This window comes from Malaclemys terrapin, chromosome 2 (genome assembly GCF_027887155.1).
Source record: "Malaclemys terrapin pileata isolate rMalTer1 chromosome 2, rMalTer1.hap1, whole genome shotgun sequence".
Classification (NCBI taxonomy): Eukaryota; Metazoa; Chordata; order Testudines; family Emydidae; genus Malaclemys; species Malaclemys terrapin.
The window spans coordinates 9,829,808-9,854,407 of NC_071506.1; the positions used below are offsets into that span (position 1 = coordinate 9,829,808).

At 41.5% G+C, this 24,600-nt stretch overlaps 1 protein-coding gene across 5 annotated transcripts in view; it reads left to right on the top strand.

Moving 5' to 3' along the window:
• PTK2 (protein tyrosine kinase 2) overlaps nucleotides 1–24,600 on the top strand; it is a 349,972-nt gene that overhangs the window by 127,776 nt on the left and 197,596 nt on the right. For all 5 annotated transcript variants that reach the window (XM_054017938.1, XM_054017937.1, XM_054017941.1 and 2 more), the window contains one exon: nucleotides 10,660–10,886. In XM_054017938.1, the coding sequence (XP_053873913.1) occupies nucleotides 10,692–10,886 (195 nt within the window). In that variant the 5' untranslated portion in view covers nucleotides 10,660–10,691. Of the gene's footprint in view, nucleotides 1–10,659; nucleotides 10,887–24,600 lie in introns of those variants that run through there.

Below are 24,600 nucleotides of genomic sequence, written 5' to 3' on the forward strand. Positions count from 1 at the left end.
AGAAAAGTCAGAGTTCATGTTAAATGTAAAAGAGATCCAAACATGTTAAGAAATGGAAATGCATCTTTATGGTAACTGGTTTCTTTTTTCTACAAATTCCCCTAGGGAGGGTTCTTGCTCTTGTCTCTGTGAAGATGATTTGGATTACCTGCCACCATTTTGCACTAATTTACCTTTTATATTTTGAGTGTTTATGGTACTTTCAGAGCACAGTTCTTCGATTTGTTCCACAGAGTGCTGCTTAGAAGACCATCTTGAGCTGTTTAGGAAATTTATAGAACAAAGCCAATATGTGTTGTAAAGAAAACTGACTTCAGGTTCAGATGGTTTACTTTGCCAGTTTATTTTGTCACCTTCATGGTTGGGGATGTTGCCAGGATATGATGTGACTTGAAAGCATATAATATTACATTTATTTTTAACTAGATTCTGTAGAAAATTTAGAACCTCTGCCACTCATTTCCTTGTGATTTATTTAAGAAATGTATATTCCCACTATTCTCAATGACTTGCACATCCTGTAAAAGTAGACAACAAATAAGAGATGCAAAAATGAGATTACTTCTATTTTATTACGGTGGTATCTGGGCAGCTCAATGAAGGTGCAAAGCCTCATAGTGCTAGCTGCTGGGCAGACAGATAAAAAGACAGTCCCCGGCGCAGAGAATTTACAGTCTAGATGTCGGACAGGATGTGACAGCTAGACAAAATACACAGGATGGGGGTGGGTTGGAGGATGAAGTAACAAATAGTACAGAGTTTAGAAGGAAAATGGAAGTCTCAGCTTGCTGGTAGCCTAACTAGTGCCAGACAGTATCTGTTGAAGCAATAGTGTATCAGATAAGTCATAATTTGATTAAAATATGATTCATCTGGCTGAGTTACGAATTTTTTTTTTCAAAAGACAAATTTCAAGGGGACTATGGGCAAAGTTAGTGTGGTTACCTGAACTCCGTGGAGATATGAAAGCAAACTAAGTAGTGAGAATTAACCATTCACGTTCTTCAAAATTAGTATCTTTTTTGCAGAGGAAAACGAAATCTGAGCCTAACTGGATACCTTGTACTAATTAAAGTTAATTGACATTGGTTTCCTTGTGCTCCCTGCTCAGTGGATTACTAAAATCATTGGTGCAACTCCAAAGTATGGTACTTGCAAATGGAAATTGGTGCCAACTCCAGAGGGAGTTGCTGAGTAGTGTAGAGCAAGAAATAAGAGGACAGTAAAACTGGGTTAAACTAAACGTTTAAGAAATGTCAGTAGTTAGTCCTGTGGGATTATTCTGCCAGGGGAGGGGGACATTTTGAGAGTCAAGAGATATTTAACACTTACTTCTTCATATCAAATGGTTAGTAAATGTTAATCCAAAGTACAAAGCCTTTTGGCCAGTTGTGTCAACGCTATTTAAATATTCATTTCTCAAGATCTATTTTAGTCCCAAAATACAATGCTCAATACACATATTCGGTGAATAATAAATCGGTGACAGCTAACACTTAGCAAAGGTGGCATACCAGCCATTGAAGTAGCCTGGCTCAGCATAAAAATATATAAATGAATGTGTCTAGTTTAATAAAGATTTAAATTAGTTTGGGGCTTGTACGAACTTATAAATAGATTTTTGCCACGATGGGACTTGTTAAATTTAGGACAAATGCATGATTAACATGTGCATTGTGTAGTGATCATAGTGCTTCAGAGCTGCCTGCTCTGAATAGCTGTCTCGTAGTCCCCCAGAATATTAAATCACCCAAAGTATTCATACCAAGGAAATGCAGAAATCTTTATCCTGAGGTTTTTGTGGGTAACTTGTACTGCTAAATCTCTGTTGATATTGTGACTAATTATTTGTAGTATCTTTACGAGTCTGCTTACTACCATTTGCAAAACATTTAACTGAAAAAGTGAATACAGTAAATCATTTGTCTGAATCATTGTCAGGTAAAATGAATTTGAAGATACAATCTGTATTTAGGCAATAGGCTCAGAACACAATGGGCAGCTGAATTCTGATTAACGGTGCTATTCTTTAATTTATTTAAAAATGCCATACAGTGAATCATTCAGTGAGTCATTCAGGTGAAGTTTAAATTAATGCTTTAAAACAAATTATAAAATGCAAGCAAACTCTTTTTTTGGTGTGGTGGTGATGGGAAGGCTATGCAATTTCTGGATAGACATATGAATTAAAGCTATTATTATACCTTGCTGTGGTACAGATCTCTCTCTTTTTTTTTTTTTTTTAAACAAAAACCATTGGCTACTAGCATTGACTGAACAAAAAATATGGTAGATTACTTTTTCAAAAGCCCACTGAGGAATAATGGGGACATAACAGTATTCAAGTACATAAAAGGTTGTTCTTTTTAACATCTGAGGATAGGACAAGAAGCAGTGGGCTTAAATTGCAGGAAGGCCAGTTTAGGTTGGACATTAGGAAAAACTTTCCAGCTGTCAGGGTAGTTAAGCACTGAAATAAATTGCCCTAAGGAGGTTGTGGAATCTGTGCCTAATCTGCTCTTAAAAATCTCCAATGACAAACTCCAGTCAGGGATGGTCTAGATAATACTTAGTCCTGCCTTGAGTGCAGGGGATTGGACTAGAAGACTTCTCAAGGTCCCTTCCAGTCCTACGATTCTAAAATTCTTGAAGTAAGTGATATGAAGTAAAGTTACTGAAATCCTGCTGATACGCTGCTTATGATAACTGCTCTGAAGGCAATAAGTGAGCATGAAAGAACAGCCATTTTTTCTCCATATCTTTCCCTGGCTTTATTCCTAACTTTAAAAAATAAATAAAATAACATAAACTAGACCCTTTAGAAGTGTCTCATCCTCAAATCTTGACTAACTTTTTATGTTGTCTTGATGCTATCAGGTCTGCTGCTGTACTTTTTTCTGCTTACCGCTCATCTTTGTCCTATATTAAATACACATTCAAAATGAAACCCTTATCCTTCCACCAAGTATGTGAACTCTTACTTCTCTGATTCACTCCCTTCTCTTTCCAGCCAGATGGCTCAAAACACATTAAACCAGGCCCACAGTAGAGTCAGACTCTGACCAAAACCAGCCACGCCACCCTTCCACTCTTGCCTCAAGACCATCATTTCTCCTCCCCCACCCCCCACCCCTGGACCATTAAATCCACCGTTTGGAGCCCAGGTTTCAAAACAAAACTTCACTCCTTCCCTTCAGATGACCTGCTTGCAGGCTACTCAATACCTGGACAACTTCCTGATAATCTGTCTGTGCCTCTTCCATGGTACCAAAAAGAGCTCTTCTAAGAGCTTTCTGAGTGACAAATCTTCCACAGTAGCAGCAGAGAGGCTTAGAATTTAATGTCCATCAAAACCAAATTATTTCCTAGTATTTTTTCCTCTAGGGAAAATTTGAGGAAACGTGGTCGGGCAGTGTGGGGAAGTTTTCAAGTAGGCATTCTTCCTATGTTGTACTTCCTACACGGACAGCCTGAATCTTTCATTCCTCGGTACTTCACACCAGTACTAAAATCACATAACACACCCCAACACAATTGCAACTTGCTACTATTTATTTAATGCTATAAATGGCGGAGCTTACAGGGATGTTGTTCCTTGGTGGATGCCAGTCACTGAATCCTAGGGTTGCCAGATGTCTGGTTTTCAACTGGAAAGTCCAGTTGAAAAGGGGACCTGGCAGTTCCCGGTCACCGGAGTAAACATGATCAGCCTCCTTGCCGAGAGGTGGGAAGAGTAGCAGCTGCAGCTGCTCGCAGAGAACTGGTTGGCTCCCAGACCTGGCTGCAGCCTCTCCAGCAGAGAGGTAGGTACTGGCACTGCCGTTTAGGGTTGCCAACTTTCTATTTGCAGAAAACCAAACACCCTTGCCCCGCCCCCTCCCCGAGGCCACGCCCCCACTCACTCCATCCCCCCTCCCCGCATCGCTCACTCTCCCCCACCCTCGCTCACTCACTCATTTTCACTGGGCTGGGGTAGGGAGTTGGGGTGCAAGAGGGAGTGAGGGCTCTGGCTGGGGGTGTGGGCTCTGGGGTGGAGCCGGGAATGAGGGGTTTGGGATGCAGGAGGGGGCTCCAGGCTGGGGGATGGGGCCGAGGGGTTCGGAGTGTGGGAGAGGACTCTAGGCTGGGGCAGGGGGTTGGAGTGTGGGAGTGGGTACGGGCTCTCGGCTGCGGGTGCAGACTGCAGAGTGGGGTCACAAATCGGGTTCAGGGTGCGGAAGGAGGCTCTAGGCTGAGGGCAAGGGATTGAGAGTGCAGGAGGGAGCTCCGGGCTGAGGTAGAGGGGCTCAGAATGCAGGAGGGGGCTGGGGTATGGGAGGAGGTGCGGGCTCTGGGGTGGGGCTGGGGATGAGGGGTTTCGGGTGCGGGCTCAGGGCTGGAGCAGAGGGTTGGGGTGTGGGAGAGAGTTCGGGGTGGTGGGCTCTGGGTGGCACTTACCTCAGGCGGCTCCCGGATGCGGCCGGCATGTCCCTCTGGCTCCTAGGCGCAGGGGCGGCCAGGTGGCTCCGGGCGCTGCCCCCGCCTGCAGGCACCGCCCCCGCAGCTCCCACTGGCCAGCACTCAGGGCGGGGCAGTGCGCTGAGCCCCTGTGGCCATCCCTGCACGTAGGAGTCTGAGGGACATGCTGGTCACTTCCGAGAGCCACGGAATCTGCCTTAGCCCCACTGCAGGTGGCCAACCGGACTTTTAAAGGCCCGGTCAGCACCACCAGGGTCCCTTTTGGTATCTAATAACACACAGAGAACATAATAACACATAGAAAAGAGAGGGGATGGGCCTTTAACTAAATTAGAGGAAGATTTTAAAACTTTTTTTTTTTTTTTTTATATTAGTGATGGTGGTACTTCTCACTTAAGGTAGATGCATGGAAACCTGTTTAACCCTCACTTAAATCAGTTTAATTTAGTAATTTACTAGTACATGCTAAACAAGGGTTAAATGGGTTTAAGTGCATGTACGTTAGGGGTGAGCTGTTTAACTACATAGACTTCAAATTAATTTAGTTAAGACTGTACAGCTTTTCTAATACAGACAAGCCCTAAGTATTAGAATACAATTGCAAATAGATGCACATTGGGTAAATGTCAATATGTATTTGTATAATACCACACTGAATCTGCTCATTAGGTTTGCTTCATTTGAGTGTGCAATCAGTTTTCTCTTTTAAAAAGAAACAAAAACTCTGAGAAGGTATTTGGGGAAAGCCTACCTATAGAAGAGGTGAGACATTTAATGAACGCTCCTAAGGGTAGATGTTTTTTCTACATGATTTTTCTGTGGAGAATTTTGTTGTAGAAAGGAATCAAGTGTGAGAAAATTTTTTTCCAAAAGGCAAAGAACAAATATTTGTTTTAAACCTCTCATTATGTTCTGTGTCTCATGAATCAGCACCATCTTGCTCAATCACACCAGCTTCCTGAGAGGGGGGAGTGAGCGATGGGGATGGGGCAGAAGGAGCGAGCAAGGGGGGTGTCTTGGGAAGAGTTGGGGTGGAGCCTCAGGAAGATGTTGGCCAGGGGCAGGGCCCCGGGGGAAGAGGTGGGGCAGGGTGTTCGGTTTTCAGCAATTAAAAGTTGGCAACCCTACTGAATCCTAGTGGGGCCCTCAGTGGCTCCCAGATCTCCATCCAGGATTTGTGTACACGGGGCATTTTCCAAACAAGTAACATTCTTGGTGGAAGCACTTTAAGACCTATACTTTTCGTGGGTCTAGCAATAGAAATCCACAGATAGCATTATACTCCCAGCCCATGAGGCAAGGAGGTAAAAAGAATAGGCAAGCAAAACCAGAATAAAAGCAGCAGCCTGCCCACTTTTTCGTCTGTCTGTAAAATTCTTTGCACAATGTAGAATAACAAAAAATATAGGATACCTGCCACATTCTTGAGAGGATGAGGGAAAAGAAGTAGAATAACAAAAGCAGTTATCAGAAGGCAATTGTTTGTTTTCAACTGATTGCTTTTTCTCCCATCCTACATCTTGAATTTCTGACTCGAAAGTGGATGTAGCAAGATTTGTGATTGAAGAAAGAGGGACACTGTGACAAAAGCAAATGCACCTTTACCTCCCCAAGGGTAGATGAATGCATGGTTAGTGACTGTGTAGAGAGAAGCAATTCAGAGTACCTCTGTGTAACACTGCTCATTAAATGGTCATTAAAACTGTTCAAAAACCTTCTTAGCTTGGGACCAAAGGAGAACTTGCATTCAGATAGATGGGTGGTGGAAGGAGTCATCTGTGTGTAAAATCCCATGCAGACTATTCAGAGTTTTGATTTTCTATCATAGAATAGTATTATTACAAATATCTCTGAATTCCAATTAAGATTCACACTCACCTTTAGGGTTTAGACACACAACTTAATACATTCAGGCTAAACTATTGTAGGGTTTAATAGTACATATGAAAAAATTGGACAACTTTTTGTTTTTTATGAAATGACACATTTTCTTTCAGATACAGGTGACACATAACACAATCTTGATCACTTAGAGGAACCAATATCTTTACTCAGTACAGGAAATTTAGAGTATGACTAAAACTGTAACAAGTAACCTGATACATTTTCATGTCAGTACTCAGAAGGGAGAAGCTTGATAAAGTTGAGTGCAACAACTTTACATTATCACCTATGTCTGAAGTGAAACTACTGTGTTTTCTAGGATGTAGTACATTATTTCTGGTCAATATTTCATTTTTTTCTCATTTTGAATACAATAACTTAGACTGTTTTGCTGGTACAGCAGCAACACATTTCTACCAGACCTTCATTTGTCTCTGTTGCATTAGCCATGCAGATAATCTAAAAGTTTAGTTTCCTCTCAATAACTTTAAAAATTTGTCATCTAAAAGTAACTTAGAGGGCTTTGTAAAAGACTTTGAACATGGCAACAGAAAGAAATGAAGTCTGAATCTTGATTATAGCTGTGAAGAGGCAGGTGATTAGATTTTTAAGGGAGAAATGAATTTCATAGTTTTGAAGTGAAATGGCAGTCATTTCTCTGAAATGTGACCTAGCAGGGGCATAAACTCATATATCTGAACATCTTCAAACCTAAGGTGGGAATCAGAGGATAGAAATAATTTTTATTATAATCTGTATAGATCTTTGTGAGACATTCAAGCGTTAATATGCAGTTGCAGTGTGAAGAATGACAAAAAGGTGGTTCAAATAGTATTTTAACATACAAACAGGACATTCTGGGCCATCTACCCTTCTTTGTACAACAGATATTAAACCAATATAGTCCCAGTTTCGTGCCTCTTCTAATTATTATCGAATTGACTCAAATTCATCAATATGATTATTGGAAAAGAAAAGATTTCTCTGAAAGAAAGCCCATTAAACGACCACCGTACCTACTCTATTTGTATTAATCATTTTTAAATCAATTGAAACGATTGATTTAATAATTTTTTTAATTGTCTTAACTCTGTGACCCACATTGCTAGGAAATCCTTAAATCAAAGCACTAAGTCTTGATAGTGAGTTACATAACACTGAGCTTTATTGATCATGTCTGCACTGTGTGATTATTCACAAGCACTGACTCTGTCCATGACCTACTCCTCTGGGAATAAGCAGTTCACAAAGGCTAGGATGAAGTGCATAAGAGGGAGATTGTGGTTTTGGTTGAGGCGGAAACGGTCTCTGGAAATGAGGTTCCAGAAAGGATTAGACTAATTCAGTCTTATCGCTTTTAGGGCATGCAGAAAGATGTCTTGTTGGAAAATACCCTCCTAATGTAACCAGAATGCTGCTGATGATGATTTGCTTTGTTGTTGTTTTTATTAATCCTATAAGCAGGGAAAGTAAGAGGAGCAGAAGAATCCAGATAGTCCACTAGGCACCTCATTGTATCCTGATTTACCTGGGAAAGGCTTAGGTACTACCTTTCTGGACATTCTAGAAAATATGAAGTCAGCTATAATAGAATGTAGCCATCCTCTATTCCCCCCATACCCATGTGACACCCCCCAAGCCATGCACACACTTTGAGCACTGTGGCAGAGTTGGATAAATCACCTGGCAATGACCTGCTGCATGATTTGATAAAAATCGAAACATCTCAGCAGGGCTACTTGATGCTAACAGTCCAGGGACTCTGCTTCTTGATGATCCATTTTTCTCCTCTCTCTGCTCCATTCTAGCATGTTGGTAGGATATTGAGAAATATTAGTGTTGCTATCTAAAGAACCAGGAATTTGGAGAATAGGACTTTTACCTAAAACATTGCAGATCTTGGACAAGAGGACAGGATAGCTAGGCACACAACTTCAAATCCAAATGAGAGTGACTAGCATAATTGTAGACATGTCAGCCTTGATATTGTCCCATTCTAAAATATGGATACATTTGTTAATAAAATACTATGGAAATATGTCTCCATTTGTGCTTCAGGTGATTTTTCATCCTTAGTAACTTAGTAGTTTTTCTGTTGAATACAAAGAGGGCTGAATTCGCACTGTAAACCAAAGATCTGTCAGGGGAATGCAAAAACCAAGGCAATTTTGAGTTTATACGAGTACAAATAAGCATATAATGCTGGTAATCTTATTTTTCTTTATAACTTAAAATAGCCAAACAAATGTTTTATAAACATTTTAACTGTTTTTGGGTTACATCCAACAGTACACTACTGGACTTTAGCGCAGGGCAAAGTCTTACAGCCACATTATAAGCTCTTGAAAATAGGGGGCTGGTTTAATGGAAATGTTAATAGACCCATAATAAGAAATGTAACGTGTTGCTATAATTTAAAACCTATCAGAATTATTGCCCTTTTGGCACCTAATAAAAGAGGAAGTTTAGGTTTTTAAACAAAATTACAATGAATCATAAAATGATTGAATTGTTATTAAAAACTGCTTTCTTATTTTTGGAATACTTTCTGTCAATCTTGGTTAACTCTCCAAAACATAGCCTTATACTGTGAAGCTTTCAATAGTCCGTGTAGTTGAAAGGCAAAGTTAATGGCAGATTCTCTTACATTTGGTAGCACTTGGCTGTTCAGTGTAAGTAAAGGTTTCAGAATTTGGCCTTACATTATTCGACCAAGGTCTGTCAGCTAAGAATAGAACCCAGCTGTCCTTACTCTCCATCCTTCTAGTCAGTAAACTTAAGAATATAGGTTTTCCTGAGATACCACAGTTTAACAGCGGCTTCTAGGTTATATATATATTTTAATTTTCTTCCCTGCTTTTACTAGTGACCTTCCTCAAAACAAATTTGTGCATATAACCAGAAGACAAAAAAGTAAAATATCCTGCATATTTGCCCACAATTCAGTCACTTGTCCTTCAGAAGAGTGTTCTGAAGTGCTTTCAAAGCTCGCATGAATTTCCCTAAATCCTATCCTCATATGAAACAGTAGTGGCTATGATATACATCATTATTTCCCATTCTCTGGGACTGAAAACTCATTAGCATTTAATGATGAGGTAAAGAGTATTGTTAGAATTGGAGGGCTGTATCCTCAGATGTCTTTGCAGTCTGCATAAGAGGCAATTCAACAAGCTATGTTAGTCTGCGGTTGGATAAATAGGAAGAGGGGGTTGGAATTGTAGCCGCTTTCTTGATGGAGGGCATATGTCTACCATTTGTTACTCAAGCTGGTTTTCAAGCTGCAAATCATGTCTGATTCGCCTCTGCTCATAGTTGACTTATTAGCAGCAGCAACCTTTTCTTTCAGAAGCAGACCTTGCCACAATGATCCATGCCTTTCACCACCAGGCAGAATTATTCTAATGTGCTGTATGTAGGACTGTGCTTAAAGACCACTTGGAAACTTCAGCTATTACAAAATGCACTTCCATGCCACTTACTATGCAGTATTCCATGTAGCGGGCACATAATACTTTTTCTCAATAGTCAGTAGTGACTTCCTTTGGTTTCTGGATGAAGAACATGGGGTTGGTTTTGACCTACAGTATACAGTTCTAAATGGTTTGGGTCCTGACTATCTTATTTTTTCCTCATGCAATAATGTAACACTCACAATTAGCATATAGTTTTGATCTGATGGAGCCTTAGTCTAAACAGGAGGGGCTGGTGACTGGACACTTCTGGTACAGAACCCTCAGTTGTGGGACATATCCAAATTGTTGACCTTCACGGAATGGTGCAAGGCTTATATAGAGGGCACTTCAGGATGTAGCCTTCCAATTTTGACAGGAATTACAGCCCTCCCACAGGTCTACAATCACAGTAAAACTAGAGCATGAGCTAATTCTTTATAATTTAGATACAACATGTCTGGTCTCTCAGACCTTTTTTAAGAGGGGTGGGTTGATAGAAGTATGAGGAAGTTGAGGGGAAATGATCTTGTTAATGGCAGAAGGAAAAACTTTTGTGGATATTGAATGGTTTGAAGAGAGAGAATTTTGTTTAGGGATGAGTCAGAGAGTTTTCCTGACTATTAATCCACTAGGATTTTTGTAAACCTATTTTATAAAATATGTATAATGGTTACAGCTTTGGGTAGCAGCTTGATAAGTAACAGTAAATTAAAATAAATAATGAATCCTTTAAGAATCTGAGTTAAAAGTCTGAAAAACATCCTCTTTAGGATTTGCCATAAAGATTTTTATGTATATATGAAGCAGTGTGAGGTTGAGGTGCAACCAAAATAATTTATTTTCTCTTTTTCCCCTTTCCCAGAATATGACAGATACCTAGCATCTAGCAAAACGATGGCAGCAGCTTACCTTGATCCAAACTTGAATCATACACCAAGTTCAAGTGCAAAGACACACCTCAGTACTGGGGTGGAGCGTTCCCCAGGGGCCATGGAACGAGTCTTAAAGGTCTTCCATTACTTTGAAAGTAGCAGTGAGCCAACAACGTGGGCCAGTATTATCCGGCACGGAGATGCAACTGATGTCCGGGTGAGTCTGTTTCCAGAATTCTTATTCTCTAAAGGCTTGTGTATGTTAATATTAAGAAAGTGTGGCACAGACAACTCTAATGGCTGAGGAACACAGATGTTCTACAGTTTATTTTAAATCTTTATCTGACACATGCTGTGAATCATTTCAGGCAAAGCTTTAATTTCTAACAATTTTCTCAGAGAAAAGGCAGACGTGCAAATTGTACCTTAACTTGACAGGGCTGTTGACATTAATTTAGTTCTCATTTTCTGTGGCATAAAGACTTCAATATGGAAGAACAGCAACTGAGCTTGATCACACCTGCTTAGATTATTTTACCACTGTGTATTTCCAAAAAGGCATTGTGGGGAATGAGTGTGACTTAAGTGAGTAACAGAAAAAGCTGTGAGAAGCAGACCCTTAAATTATTTATTCTGGAGTGGATGGCACAATAGAATGAGCAGGCCTATATGGAAGGCACAAGTAGCAATCTAATATTAAGAGACCATTATTTTAAGATTTCCTGGAAGAGGATTCTCTCTTTGAGGTCTCAATGCTGTTTATTAAATTAAAGGAAGGAGCCGGAGAACATCTGAAAATGCAAGGATCAAATTCTTTACTTGCTTCGTGTCTTTGTTTTCCCCCAAATTCAGATTTTTCTGTGTGCCCCCCCTCCTTTTTTTTTCTTTCTTTCTTTCTTTTTTTTTTTTTTTTTTTTTTTTTAATAATCCCTCTTCAAGTGACATATAATCAGGATCTGCTGAAGACAGGTAATGGGTAGGGCAGAAGACAAGATTCAGAAGACCTGGGTTGTATTTCTAACTTGTACTGACATTTCTGCAAGAGAAAACTTTAAAAAAACAAACAAACAAAATGTGAAGAGTCTAGAATGCCCTCCCCTCTTCCCATTGTTTCTCTTAGCACTGCTGTGTATGGAAAGAATTAACAGCATTGTGAACCGAGGGTAAATTTTATGGCAGTAGTTGTAGACTTGCGAAATTTCCAGTGGAAATTACCCAGAAAATTTCTGAATCATATCCATTTAATAAATTAGCACCTAGTGTTCAGAGGGATCTAGGGAAGCAGACAAGTTATAGGAGCAGAAATCAGAGCCAGCCTTAGCATTTTTTCATGTGGAACAATTTTTTGAAAATCTCCCTCCTCCCTTTAAAATGTCACCAATTCCTGTCCATGATTATCTTACCACCTAAGGGTCAACCTAAGTGGTGAATTTGGTTAGTGAAATGATTTGTTTAAACCCCAAACTAGCTCATTTTATATAAAATATGTGTGTGTGTGGTGGGGGCATAAGGGGAGGGAAGACAAGTGTTAAGAGGGTCATATTTCCGTGCCTCCTACTGCAGAAGTGGATACCGGCTGGTTATTCCTTTCAACACCAGCAATCTATTTACAATGCTTTAATTTTTCAAGGCTATCTTTGAATGGGGAGAGGGGCTAAAAACTGTTTCCCCCCAAATGAAAGCTAACATTCTTGTGTACATTTCTCATTCCCCAAATCAAAAGTGCCTTTAGTTGTGGGATATGTTGGGTCCCAAGCACGAACTCTAATACTAGTAAATTCAAGAGTAAGCCCATATTCAGAGTTACTTGTGGCCATTTAAAGTACAACAATCAAAGTCTTAATTTTATAAAGGCTGAACAAATCAAAAAGTGTGTTTAAAAAAGAGAGAGAGAGAAAATAGGGCCCACATGACTCAATTAGAAGTTCCTTTTTGTTTGTTTCAGAATGACTTCTTGAGCATATCCAAAGCTTCAAGGCTTTTTCAGATGGCTGCGCAATGTTTGTTTTTTTTAAAGTTTTCAAGGCTTTTAACCTGTCAGTCTGTTTTATGGGATCTTAGCGGGGGATCTTTTCCAGTTTTCAAAGGAAGTCTGTGAGCTCTCCTGGAAACCCCAAATCCTTCTATTAGATGTATTTCTGCGGTTAAAGTGGTAGATGTTTGTGGCATGCACTAATGTCAAGGTGATGGCATTTCCTTTCCCACTTCCTGATATGTCCGATTCCCTAATAATTTTGGACTACCTTTATTTTTAACCAAATCAGGTTTACCTTTATCCATCGCAAGGGTGCATTTGATAGCTACTGCAGCCTCCTGTGTTCCTGGAAGGGACTTTGGTTTTCTCTCAACCCTCTTAATACTTTTTCATAAGGAATTGTTGCACTGATTTGTAAACCTGTTGGATTTTAATTCAGTCTTTACCGGCTCAGGAATGATCTCTTTGAATCGGTTAAGGTATGTCCTTATCATAATCTGGTTTTGAAGATGGCTTTTCTAATAGCCATCACATCAGATAGAAGAGTGAGAGAGATTCAGGCTCTCAGAGCTGCTTCCCATACATGCCTGCACTATTTCCCAAAAGGATAAAATGTTCTTTCTCCTAAAACCAGTGGTGTGGTTAATAGTTTTTACTAGATATCCTTTTAATTTCAGTGAATCTCTCTATTTAATTCCCCATTATCTTTCCTAGGCCTGATTACTTAATGGGATTGGCTGTGTTGCACAGGCTGGGTGTGAAATGAGCCATTAGTATTTATTTGCACAGAACCAAACCATGACACAGACGACTTCCAGTTATGTGACCTTTGGAGAAAAATTAAATGCCAGGCTATTTCTGTTCAAAGACGGCCAGAGTGGGTCAAAGCTTTGTGTCCTAGCCCGTAATCGCTAGGCTGAAGTCCTGGCACAAGAAGGCCTAACAAGCAAATGGAAATAATTGGCACTTACTTTATCAGTTTATTATAATAATCAAAAGTCAATGTATATATGTGTATAAAAATGGTATCCATTTCCTATTCCTCTCACTCCATACTTGGTAACTCAATTGTCTTGTTAGACTGCTAGCTCTTCAGAGACTTTGTCTTCATTACCTAGCATGATAAAGGCTCCTCCTGCAATAGAGGGGTAGCTGCTTCACAGGCTTGTCTCAAGAATGTGTCTGTTGCTGAAATTTGTAGGGCTGGTGCCTGGAGTTTCAGTCACACTTCTACAAAGTATTGTTTTCCTGGTGCTGGAGTGTGAGCAGTTGCTTGTTTCATGAGGGCAGTAATTCAGTCTCTTTCATTACTCCTTTCCTGTTCTCTCCCTGTTGCTTTCTACTGCTTACTACTATACTTAAGGGAGAAGGTGTTGCCTTATATATTAAAAATGTACACACTTGGACTGAGGTAGAGATGGACATAGGAGACGGAAGTGTTGAGAGTCTCTGGGTTAGGCTTAAAGGGGCAAAAAACAAGGGAGATGTCATGCTAGGAGTCTACTACAGGCCACCTAACCAGGTGGAAGAGGTGGATGAGGCTTTTTTCAAGCAACTAACAAAATCATCCAAAGCCCAAGATTTGGTGGTGATGGGGGACTTCAACTATCCGGATATATGTTGGGAAAATAACACAGCGGGGCACAGACTATCCAACAAATTCTTGGACTGCATTGGAGACAACTTTTTATTTCAGAAGGTTGAAAAAGCTACTAGGGGGGAAGCTGTTCTAGACTTGATTTTAACAAATAGGGAGGAACTCGTTGAGAATGTGAAAGTAGAAGGCAGCCTGGGTGAAAGTGATCATGAAATCATAGAGTTTGCAATTCTAAGGAAGGGTAGAAGGGAGAACAGCAAAATAGAGACAATGGATTTCAGGAAGGCAGATTTTGGGAAGCTCAGAGAGCTGATAGGTAAGGTCCCATGGGAATCAAGACTGAGGGGAAAAACAACTGAGGAGAGTTGGCAGTTTTTCAAAGGGACACTATTAAGGGCCCAAAAGCAAGCTATTCCGCTGGTTAGGAAAGATAGAAAATGTGGCAAAAGACCACCTTGGCTTAACCACGAGATCTTGCACGATCTAAAAAATAAAAAGGAGTCATATAAAAAATGGAAACTAGGACAGATTACAAAGGATGAATATAGGCAAACAACACAGGAATGCAGGGGCAAGATTAGAAAGGCAAAGGCACAAAATGAGCTCAAACTAGCTACGGGAATAAAAGGAAACAAGAAGACTTTTTATCAATACATTAGAAGCAAGAGGAAGACCAAAGACAGGGTAGGCCCACTGCTTAGTGAAGAGGGAGAAACAGTAACAGGAAACTTGGAAATGGCAGAGATGCTTAATGACTTCTTTGTTTCGGTCTTCACCGAGAAGTCTGAAGGAATGCCTAACATAGTGAATGCTAATGGGAAGGGGGTAGGTTTAGTGGATAAAATAAAAAAAGAACAAGTTAAAAATCACTTAGAAAAGTTAGGTGCCTGCAAGTCACCCGGGCCTGATGAAATGCATCCTAGAATACTCAAGGAGCTAATAGAGGAGGTATCTGAGCCTCTAGCTATTATCTTTGGAAAGTCATGGGAGACGGGAGAGATTCCAGAAGACTGGAAAAGGGCAAATATAGTGCCCATCTATAAAAAGGGAAATAAAAACAACCCAGGTAACTACAGACCAGTTAGTTTAACTTCTGTGCCAGGGAAGATAATGGAGCAAGTAATCAAGGAAATCATCTGCAAACACTTGGAAGGTGGTAAGGTGATAGGGAACAGCCAGCATGGATTTGTGAAGAACAAATCATGTCAAACCAATCTGATAGCTTTCTTTGATAGGATAACGAGCCTTGTGGATAAGGGTGAAGCGGTGGATGTGGTATACCTAGACTTTAGTAAGGCATTTGATACGGTCTCGCATGATATTCTTATCGATAAACTAGGCAAATACAAATTAGATGGGGCTACTATAAGGTGGGTGCATAACTGGCTGGATAACCATACTCAGAGAGTTGTTATTAATGGTTCCCAATCCTGCTGGAAAGGCGTAATGAGTGGGGTTCCGCAGGGGTCTGTTTTGGGACCGGCTCTGTTCAATATCTTCATCAACGACTTGGATATTGGCATAGAAAGTACGCTTATTAAGTTTGCGGATGATACCAAACTGGGAGGGATTGCAACTACTTTGGAGGACAGGGTCATAATTCAAAATGATCTGGACAAATTGGAGAAATGGTCTGAGTTAAACAGGATGAAGTTTAACAAAGACAAATGCAAAGTGCTCCACTTAGGAAGGAAAAATCAATTTCACACATACAGAATGGGAAAAGACTGTCTAGGAAGGAGTACGGCAGAAAGGGATCTAGGGGTTATAGTGGACCACAAGCTAAATATGAGTCAACAGTGTGATGCTGTTGCAAAAAAAGCAAACATGATTCTGGGATGCATTAACAGGTGTGTTGTGAGCAAGACACGAGAAGTCATTCTTCCGCTCTACTCTGCTCTGGTTAGGCCTCAGCTGGAGTATTGTGTCCAGTTCTGGGCGCCGCATTTTAAAAAAGATGTGGAGAAATTGGAAAGGGTCCAAAGAAGAGCAACAAGAATGATTAAAGGTCTTGAGAACATGACCTATGAAGGAAGGCTGAAAGAACTGGGTTTGTTTAGTTTGGAAAAGAGAAGACTGAGAGGGGACATGATAGCAGTTTTCAGGTATCTAAAAAGGTGTCATAAGGAGGAGGGAGAGAACTTGTTCACCTTAGCCTCTAAGGATAGAACCAGAAACAATGGGTTTAAACTGCAGCAAGGGAGGTCTAGGTTGGACATTAGGAAAAAGTTCCTAACTGTCAGGGTGGTTAAACACTGGAACAAATTGCCTAGGGAGGTTGTGGAATCTCCGTCTCTGGAGATATTTAAGAGTAGGTTAGATAAATGTCTATCAGGAATGGTCTAGACAGTATTTGGTCCTGCCATGCGGGCAGGGGACTGGACTCGATGACCTCTCGAGGTCCCTTCCAGTCCTATAATCTATGAATCTATACAGTGTGCATCTCCAGGGCCAGTTAAGAAGGTTGTTCGTAATACTCATGAGCGTGCTATCTGTCCCACTGGGCACGTTTGAAGGGAGTTGAGAACTGTTATTCAGGGGGCTCCAGAATCCCATCCTCTAAGTGCATGCTCCTGGAACCAAAATAGTTTTAATTTTTCTGTGTTGTTAGTTTATTTTAATAGTGACATTTCCTGAACCATTTGGTTGCCAGTGGTATTTTGGGGACTTCGAGATAATTGGCCTGCAGTTTGCTGTAAGCATTAAGGATTTTGTACAAAAACCTTTTCCTGGTCCTTTGTTTTGGCTGACTGGGGTGAAGAGGAGGAAACCCAAGAAGCCCTGTAGCAGCAGGGAGAAACCAACCTGTGCCCAGACTGTCAACAAGATTCTCACTTGCAAATGCTACTACCACAGAGTCAAAGGCAGCAGCTGAATTTCTCCACTTCTTGACAGGAGTGGTTGTGTCTCAGCAGACAGCTGTGGGAATCAGGCACTACAGAGTATGCTGGACTGGCAAGACTCTCTCAGGCCCACTCCCTACACTTGACTCAGGACTGCAGCAGTATCCCTCTAGGTCGTAAAAATGTGTTTTTTGGGCTATGAGTGGAGAGATTGGTGTTCCACCTCAGACCAGCACAGACCCAGTGCACTAGGTCTCAAAGGGAGCCTTGGTAATTGTGACGGGTTGGATCACAGAAACCCCCTTGGGAGCTGCCACCTGATGTGCAAAGACTACCCGTTTCTGTTTTCCCTGCCAGCTCAGGACTCCAGCACCCTGTCTTGCTGAGCCAGACGCTCCCGTCTGCTCCAACCCAGGGTCTGAATCACTTGTCCCAAAGCTGCAAGTTTACCTGAAAACAGCTCACAAAAGTGTGCTTGTCCTTAGCACTCAGATGCCCAACTCCCAATGGGGTCTAAACCCAAGCTTATACAGGGTAAACTCATAAATTGTTCGCCCTCTATAACACTGATAGAGAGATATGCACAATTGTTTGCTCCCCCAGGTATTAATACATACTCTGAGTTAATTACTGAGTAGAAAGTGATTTTATTAAATACAGAAAGTAGGATCTAAGTGGTCCCAAGTAGCAACAGAAAGAACAAAGTAAGTCACCAAATAAAATAAAATGCGCGAATCTATGTCTAATCAAACTAAATACAGATAAGATCCTCACCAGTTCCAGAATGCTCCCTTTTACAAGGGGTCTAAGCAGCAACACCCGTCATCTTCCCGTTTGTCTGCTCAGCCTGGCCCTTCCAGAAACCAAGGAGGCCAGAAGCAGTCATTTTGAGGATGCACTCGAGGACAATGCCCTACTCACCTCCCAGAATCCACCCTCCCACTCTTTCCTCGACTGCCTCCACCCCTTCTGGTCACCATGGTCTCAGCTGACCTCAGACCGTTGGGTGCTCAAAATAATATCCTGAGGTTACACCCTGCAGTTCGTGGCCGACCCTCCCTCTCACCCCTCTTCCCCATCCCTTTTCAGGGACCCTTCTCATGAGCTACTCCTCGTCCAAGAGGTTGAGAACTTCCTGCATCTGGGGGCAGTGGAGGAGATCCCTCGAGACATGAAAGTAAAGGGGTTCTACTCCTGCTATTTCCTGATCCTAAAAGCAAAAAGAGGCCTCAGAACCATTTTGGACCTGCATCATCTCAACAAGTCTCTCAAAAAGTTGAAGTTTTGCATGGTCTCCCTGGATCTGGGAGATTGGTATGCCACCCACGACTTGAAGGATATGTATTTCCATTTTCCCAGGGCAGAGGTGCTTCCTTCGTTTTACTCTAGGCCAGTGCCATTTCCAATTCACAGCATTGTCATTCAGTGTCTTGTCAGATTCAAGAGTGTTCACAAAGTGCATAGCACCAGTGGCTACCTAAGGCGCCGGGGTGTTCAAATTTACCTGTACCTCGACAACTGACTAATAAAGGGTCAGACCTGGGATCAGGTACGGCAGTATCTCGGTGTGATTTGTTCCACGTGTCGCAATCTGGGGCTGATAATAAATGAGAAAAAGTTGACCCTAAGTCCAGTGCAATGCATAGAGTTCATTGGACCAGTCCTCGATTTGCCTCAGGCCTGAGCCTTCCTCCCCAAGCCTTGGTTCCAAGCCACAGCGGACCTCATCTCGTGCATACAAGCCCGCTCTCCCACCACCGCTCACATGTGCCTGCGATTGTTGGGCCACATGGTGGCCTGCACTTATGTGGTCCGACACATGTGGCTCCGTCTCAGGCCCCTGCAAGCGTGGCTGGCGTTGGTCTGTGTCCCCAACAGACACCACATGAGTGGGTTGTCAAGGTCCCGGACCACATACAGTCATCACTCACCTAATGGCAGAATCCTGCCTTGAAGACCCTTGTCTCCAATGCCTCGGACCTGGGGTTGAGCGCCCACCTGGACGATCTCAGCACACAAGGCCATTGGTCAAGTCACGATTGCTCCCTACACCACAACGTCAGGGAGCTTTGAGTGGTTCACCTTGTGACGTTGCACTCCATATGATTTTATGAAAATATGCTAATGAGTGTGAATATACTGTAACTGGAAAATGCTTCATGCAAAAGGTCTCTTGTAAGGCATAATTACAAAGCTTATAATCTACTAATTGTGGTCATCCTATTTGTATAAATGTATCATTCTTGTATCTGAAACTAGAAATATGAAATATAACTCTGAGGTCCTATTGTAATTATACAAAGTGTGGTGGTTTGGAATCTTGATGGCTCCCATCAACTAGGACAATTGGTTGTAAATGGATCTGTTTACTTACAAGCCTTCCTGTGAGTCAGGCCAGGAAGAATGAAGGCTTGGTGTCTCACAGGACATGTGACTATGTCACCTGGTACTGGAATCCATCTTAAACCTGGTGCTTTTCCATTTAGAAGGAGGGGTGGGGACCCAAAGAGACAAAAGATTCCCGCCTTGTGCCAAAGCTATATAAGGGGGTGGAACAGAATAAAGGAGGCTGCAGTCATGAGAAATCCCCTAGCTACCACCTGAGCTGAAACAAGGACTGTACCAGGGGAAAGAATTGGGCCCAGACTAGAAATGTGTCTAGTCTGTGAAAGAAGCATCTCTGAGGGTGAGATTTACCTGTATTCAGTTTCCTACTGTATTAGGCTTAGACTTGCGTGTTTTGTTTTATTTTGCTTGGTAACTTACTTCATTCTGTTTATTATTACTTCCACCTAAATCCTACTTTTTATATTTAATAAAATCACTTTTGCTTATTAATTAACCCAGAGTAAGTAATTAATACCTGGGGGAGCAAACAGCTGTGCATATCTCACTATCAATGTTATAGCGGGCGGACAGTTTATGAGTTTACCCTGTATAAGCTTTATACAGAGTAAAACGGATTTATTTGGGGTTTGGATCCCAGTGGGAGTTGGGTGTCTGGGTGCTGGAGATAGGAGCACTTCTTAAGCGGTTTTCAGTTAAGTCTGCAGTTTTGGGGCGCGTGGTTCAGACCCTGGGTCTGTGCGGGAGCAGACTGTCTTGTCTGGCTGAACAAGGCAGGGTTCTGGAGGCCCAAACTGGCACAGAAAACGGGCTGAGAGGTAGTCTCAGCACATCAGGTGAGTCTCCCAAGGGGGTCTCTGTGATGGAACCCATCACATGCCTGTCCTGCCAAGCCTTCCTATCTCACATAAAAAGCAGGGTGGTCCAGATCCTGATGGACAATACAGCAGCCATGATCTATATCAACAAGCAAGGCGGAGCCAGATTGTCTGCCCTTTGCCAAGAAGCTCTCAGGCTCTGGGACTTCTGTGTACAACACGGTATCCATCTCATAGCTGCACACCTCCCCGGGGCCAGGAACGCTTTGGCAGATCACTTCAGCAGGACCTTTTTGTCCATTCAGAAGTGGTCAGCATCATCTTCCAGAGGTGGGGGACTCCCTAGGTGGACCTGTTTGCGTCCAAGCAGAACAGGAAATGCCCCGTTTTCTGCTTGATTTGGGGAATCGATAGAGGCTCCCTGTCGGACACTTTTCTACTCCCGTAGTTGGGGGATCTGTTGTACACCTTCCCCCTAGTGGTGTTAATTGATTAGGGCTTCTAGAGAATACCACAATACAAATAATGAATAATAATGATGATGGTAATAAAAGGGCCAGAAGTGAATAGAACTAACTTGAATTACACTGGCTGAGGGTCTGGCCCTGTTTTCAGTTTTTTAAAGCAATTACAGCAACAGCTCAGATTGTTTACAGAATTGATTTGGGGTTCTTTTAGCTCTGTGCCTCGTCATGTGTGCGCTTCCTAAATAAGCTGTTCTTTGTGTTGCTGAGCTAGAAAGATTCATACAACAAACCCATAGAAACAAACATACAGGCTACAGAAGAGGTATCTAAACTTTGCAACACAGAGGGATATGGTGGCAATTTGCCAGGAGCCTGAAGTAATTTGCATTTGTGTACATAAATGTTTTTATCTATTAAATACATGTAGCCATATATTGTTCTGTCTTTCTTGATAGACAAATATAAATAGCTGGTTTGAGATCACTAGCAATAAAAATGATAGTTGATCTGCATTGTTCTCATCCTGTAGTTACAGAGATAGGCAATGCTCACATTAGAAAACTTAGGAGTTGCTGTGTCCCTGGCTCTCAGCCACAATCATCCTGAAAATATCTTTTCCTCCCTCCGCATGCTACTATTGTCCAAGTTAAAGTGGATTCTCCGTCTACCTTTCAACTCCCCTGTCCTGACCAAGAAATACAGTAAAATGGGGGGACATAAATAATTAAGGCAATTTTCTAAGCTGTGCCTTGCCTTGTTTTTCTCCTCCTACAATTCATTTTAATCTTTCTATTGCTTTTTCTTCCTCCTTGTCTTTCTCTCTTTCCCTCTCTGATCTTTCTATTTCCCAAACTCTGTCCTTCCATGGCGGTTCCTAGTCTGTCTCCACTTCCATTGCTTGGTTCTCTCCCACAAAGTCTGTGTTCTTCCATTCCTGTCTTGGTTGGCTTTCCCCACAATGTCTATTCCTCCCCCGGCGCCCCAAGGTCTCCCTCTGCATTTGGTTCTTGGACCATTTTTTGGATATTCCTATACCATGGCTTGTAGTTTTGGGTGAATGCAACCGTTAAGGAGACCTGAGAATGTGATCTGGTGACGCAATTTACAGGGGCAGAAAGGAAGGTGGTTTTAGTGCATTGAGAGCCAACTATAAGGGGCAGCAGGACAAGATTAATGCAATAATACAATGTAGTAGTAGTAGTTTCTATGTATACAATAATACATAGAAACCGTTGGTCTTTCTGTCATTTTGTGAAATAATCTGGGGAAAAATGTAGTATTTAGAAGAGGGCTTGGACACAGAGGAGACTTCCTGCACATCTGATGAGAATGGCTCAGATATCATGGACTTGGGCCTTTCATCATTTGGTAGTGCTAAAATGCAGACCAAACTTAAAACCAACCCTGAGGTGGCTTTATTGGTCAATAGAGAGAACCATTCCATCTCCCGCACAGGACAGATCTGTCTGGAAATTGCTTCTACACATTAGTAGTGACCCGTCTACTGTTGAAACTGTGGAGCTGTGTTTGAGTGATAGGAACAGCCCAAATGACAGAACAATTTGTCAGACTAACTACATATTAAGAAATATGAGACTCATTCTTGAGCATTATTGGTAAATGAGCTAGAAAGTAGGTACCCTCTACTGTTCCATAAGTATCTCATTTTTCTTGTTTTGTATTTAGTACATGCCCACATAATGGATGGGTACCTGAGCCAGGTGACAGGACATAACAGTGCTCCTTCCAAGTGAAATATACACTTATTGGGTAAAGATCTATAGAAATAGCACTACGAACATAAATCTAGAGTCCTGTGTCCAGAAGCAACTATGAATGGCCCCCTTTTGTATCACAATAATGAGGCTAATTACTACTGCTACTACTGAACAAAAATATCTTTGGTGTATAAATTGCATATTGTTACATTTCTTACGTTGATGTAAAGCACTCTTAGATCCTTGGATGACAGGCAAAAGGCAAAATATTTTGATTAAAACAATATAATTATTTTTCAGTAAAATGTCAATTATTTTCAATAAGTCCTGGAACACTGGGGAAGTTCCAGAAGACTAGAAGAAAGCTAATGTTGTGCAAATATTTTAAAAGGGTTGACAGGATGACCCAGGTATTTATAGCCTGTCAGTCTGACATTGATTCCAGGCAAGATTATGGAGTGGCTGATACAGGATTCAATTAATAAAGCATTAAAGGAGGGTAATATAATGAATGCCAGTCAACATGGGTTTATGGAAAAAAGATCCTGGCAAACTAACTTAATATCTTTTTTAATGAGATGACAAGTTTGGTTGATAAAGGTAATAGTGTTGATGTAATAGACTTCTGTAAGCATTCTCTTGGTTCTGCATGTCATTTTGATTAAAAAACTAGAGGATATAAAATTAACATGGCACACATTAGGTGGATTGAATGATTGCTAACTGAGAGATCTCAAAATGTAATTGTAAATACGGAATCATCAAGCGAGTGTGTTTCTTGTGAGGTACTGCAGGGATCAGTTCTTGGCCTAAGCTATTTATTATTTTTATCAGTAACCTGGAAGAAAACATAAAATCATCACTGATAAAGTTTGCAGATGACACAAAAAGTGGGGGAGTGGTAAATAATGAAGGAGACAGGTCTGTAAGACTGAGTGATCTGGATTGCGTGGTAAACTGTATGCAAGAAACAATACATGTTTTAATGCATTTAAATGTCTAGGAACAAAGAATGTAGGCCATACTTACACAGTGGGGGACACTCTCTTAGGAAGCAGTGACTCTAAAAAAGATTTGGGGTTGTGCTTGATAATCAGCTGAAAGTGAGCTCCCAGTGCGACGCTGCAACTAAAAGGGCTAATGTGATCCTTGGATCCATAAACAGGGAAATCTCAAGTAAGAGTAGTGAGGTTATTTTACCTGTGTATTTAGCACTGGTGCGACCACTGCAGGAATACTGTGTCCAGTTCTGGTGTCCACAATTCAAAAAGGATGTTGATAAATTGGAGATGGTTCAGAGAAGAGCCACAAGAATGATTAGTGATAGACTCAAAGAGCTCAAGCTATTTAGCTTAACAAAGAGAAGTTTAAGGGATGACTTGATTACCATCAGTAAGCACCTACATGGGGAACAGATATTTAATAATAGGCTTCTTCAGTTTAGCCGCGAAAGATATAACATGATCTAATGGTTAGACTTTGAAGCTACACAAATTCAGACTGGAAATATGGTATAAATTTTTGACTGTGAGGGTATTTAACCATTGGAACAGTTTACCCAGGGTTGTGGTGGTTCTCCATCACTGACAATTTTTTAATCAAGATTGGATGTTTTTGTAACAGATCTGCTCTAGGAATTAATTTGGGGAAGTTCTATATCTTGTACGGGAGGTTAAACTAGATCAGCGGTTCTCAAACTGTGGATTGGGACCCCAAAGTGGGTCGTGACCCTGTTTTAATGGGGTCCCCAGGGCTGGTGTTAGACTTGCTGGGCCCTGGGGCCAAAGCCAAAGGTCGGGCCTCACCACCCGGGGCTTCAGGTTACAGGCCCCCCAGCTGGGGCAGCGGGGCTCATGCTTCAGTCCCCCCTCCTGGGGTCGTGCAGTAATTTTTGTTGTCAGAAGGGGTTCGCGGTGCAATGAAGTTTGAGAACCGCTGAACTAGATGATCATAATTGTCCCTTTTGGCTTTGGAATCTATGAATAGATGTTGTGTGGCTAAATCCTACTGCAGTAAGCGAGGTCCCTTCCAGTCCTTGAATCTATGAATGTGGGCATTCCACAGTTGTTGTTTTTTCCTATGGAAATTTTAAATCTGACTTATTTGAAGCCTTGGAGTCCAGTCCAGTTCAATGCATAATTTAAACTTCCTGCATGAAACTTTAGCA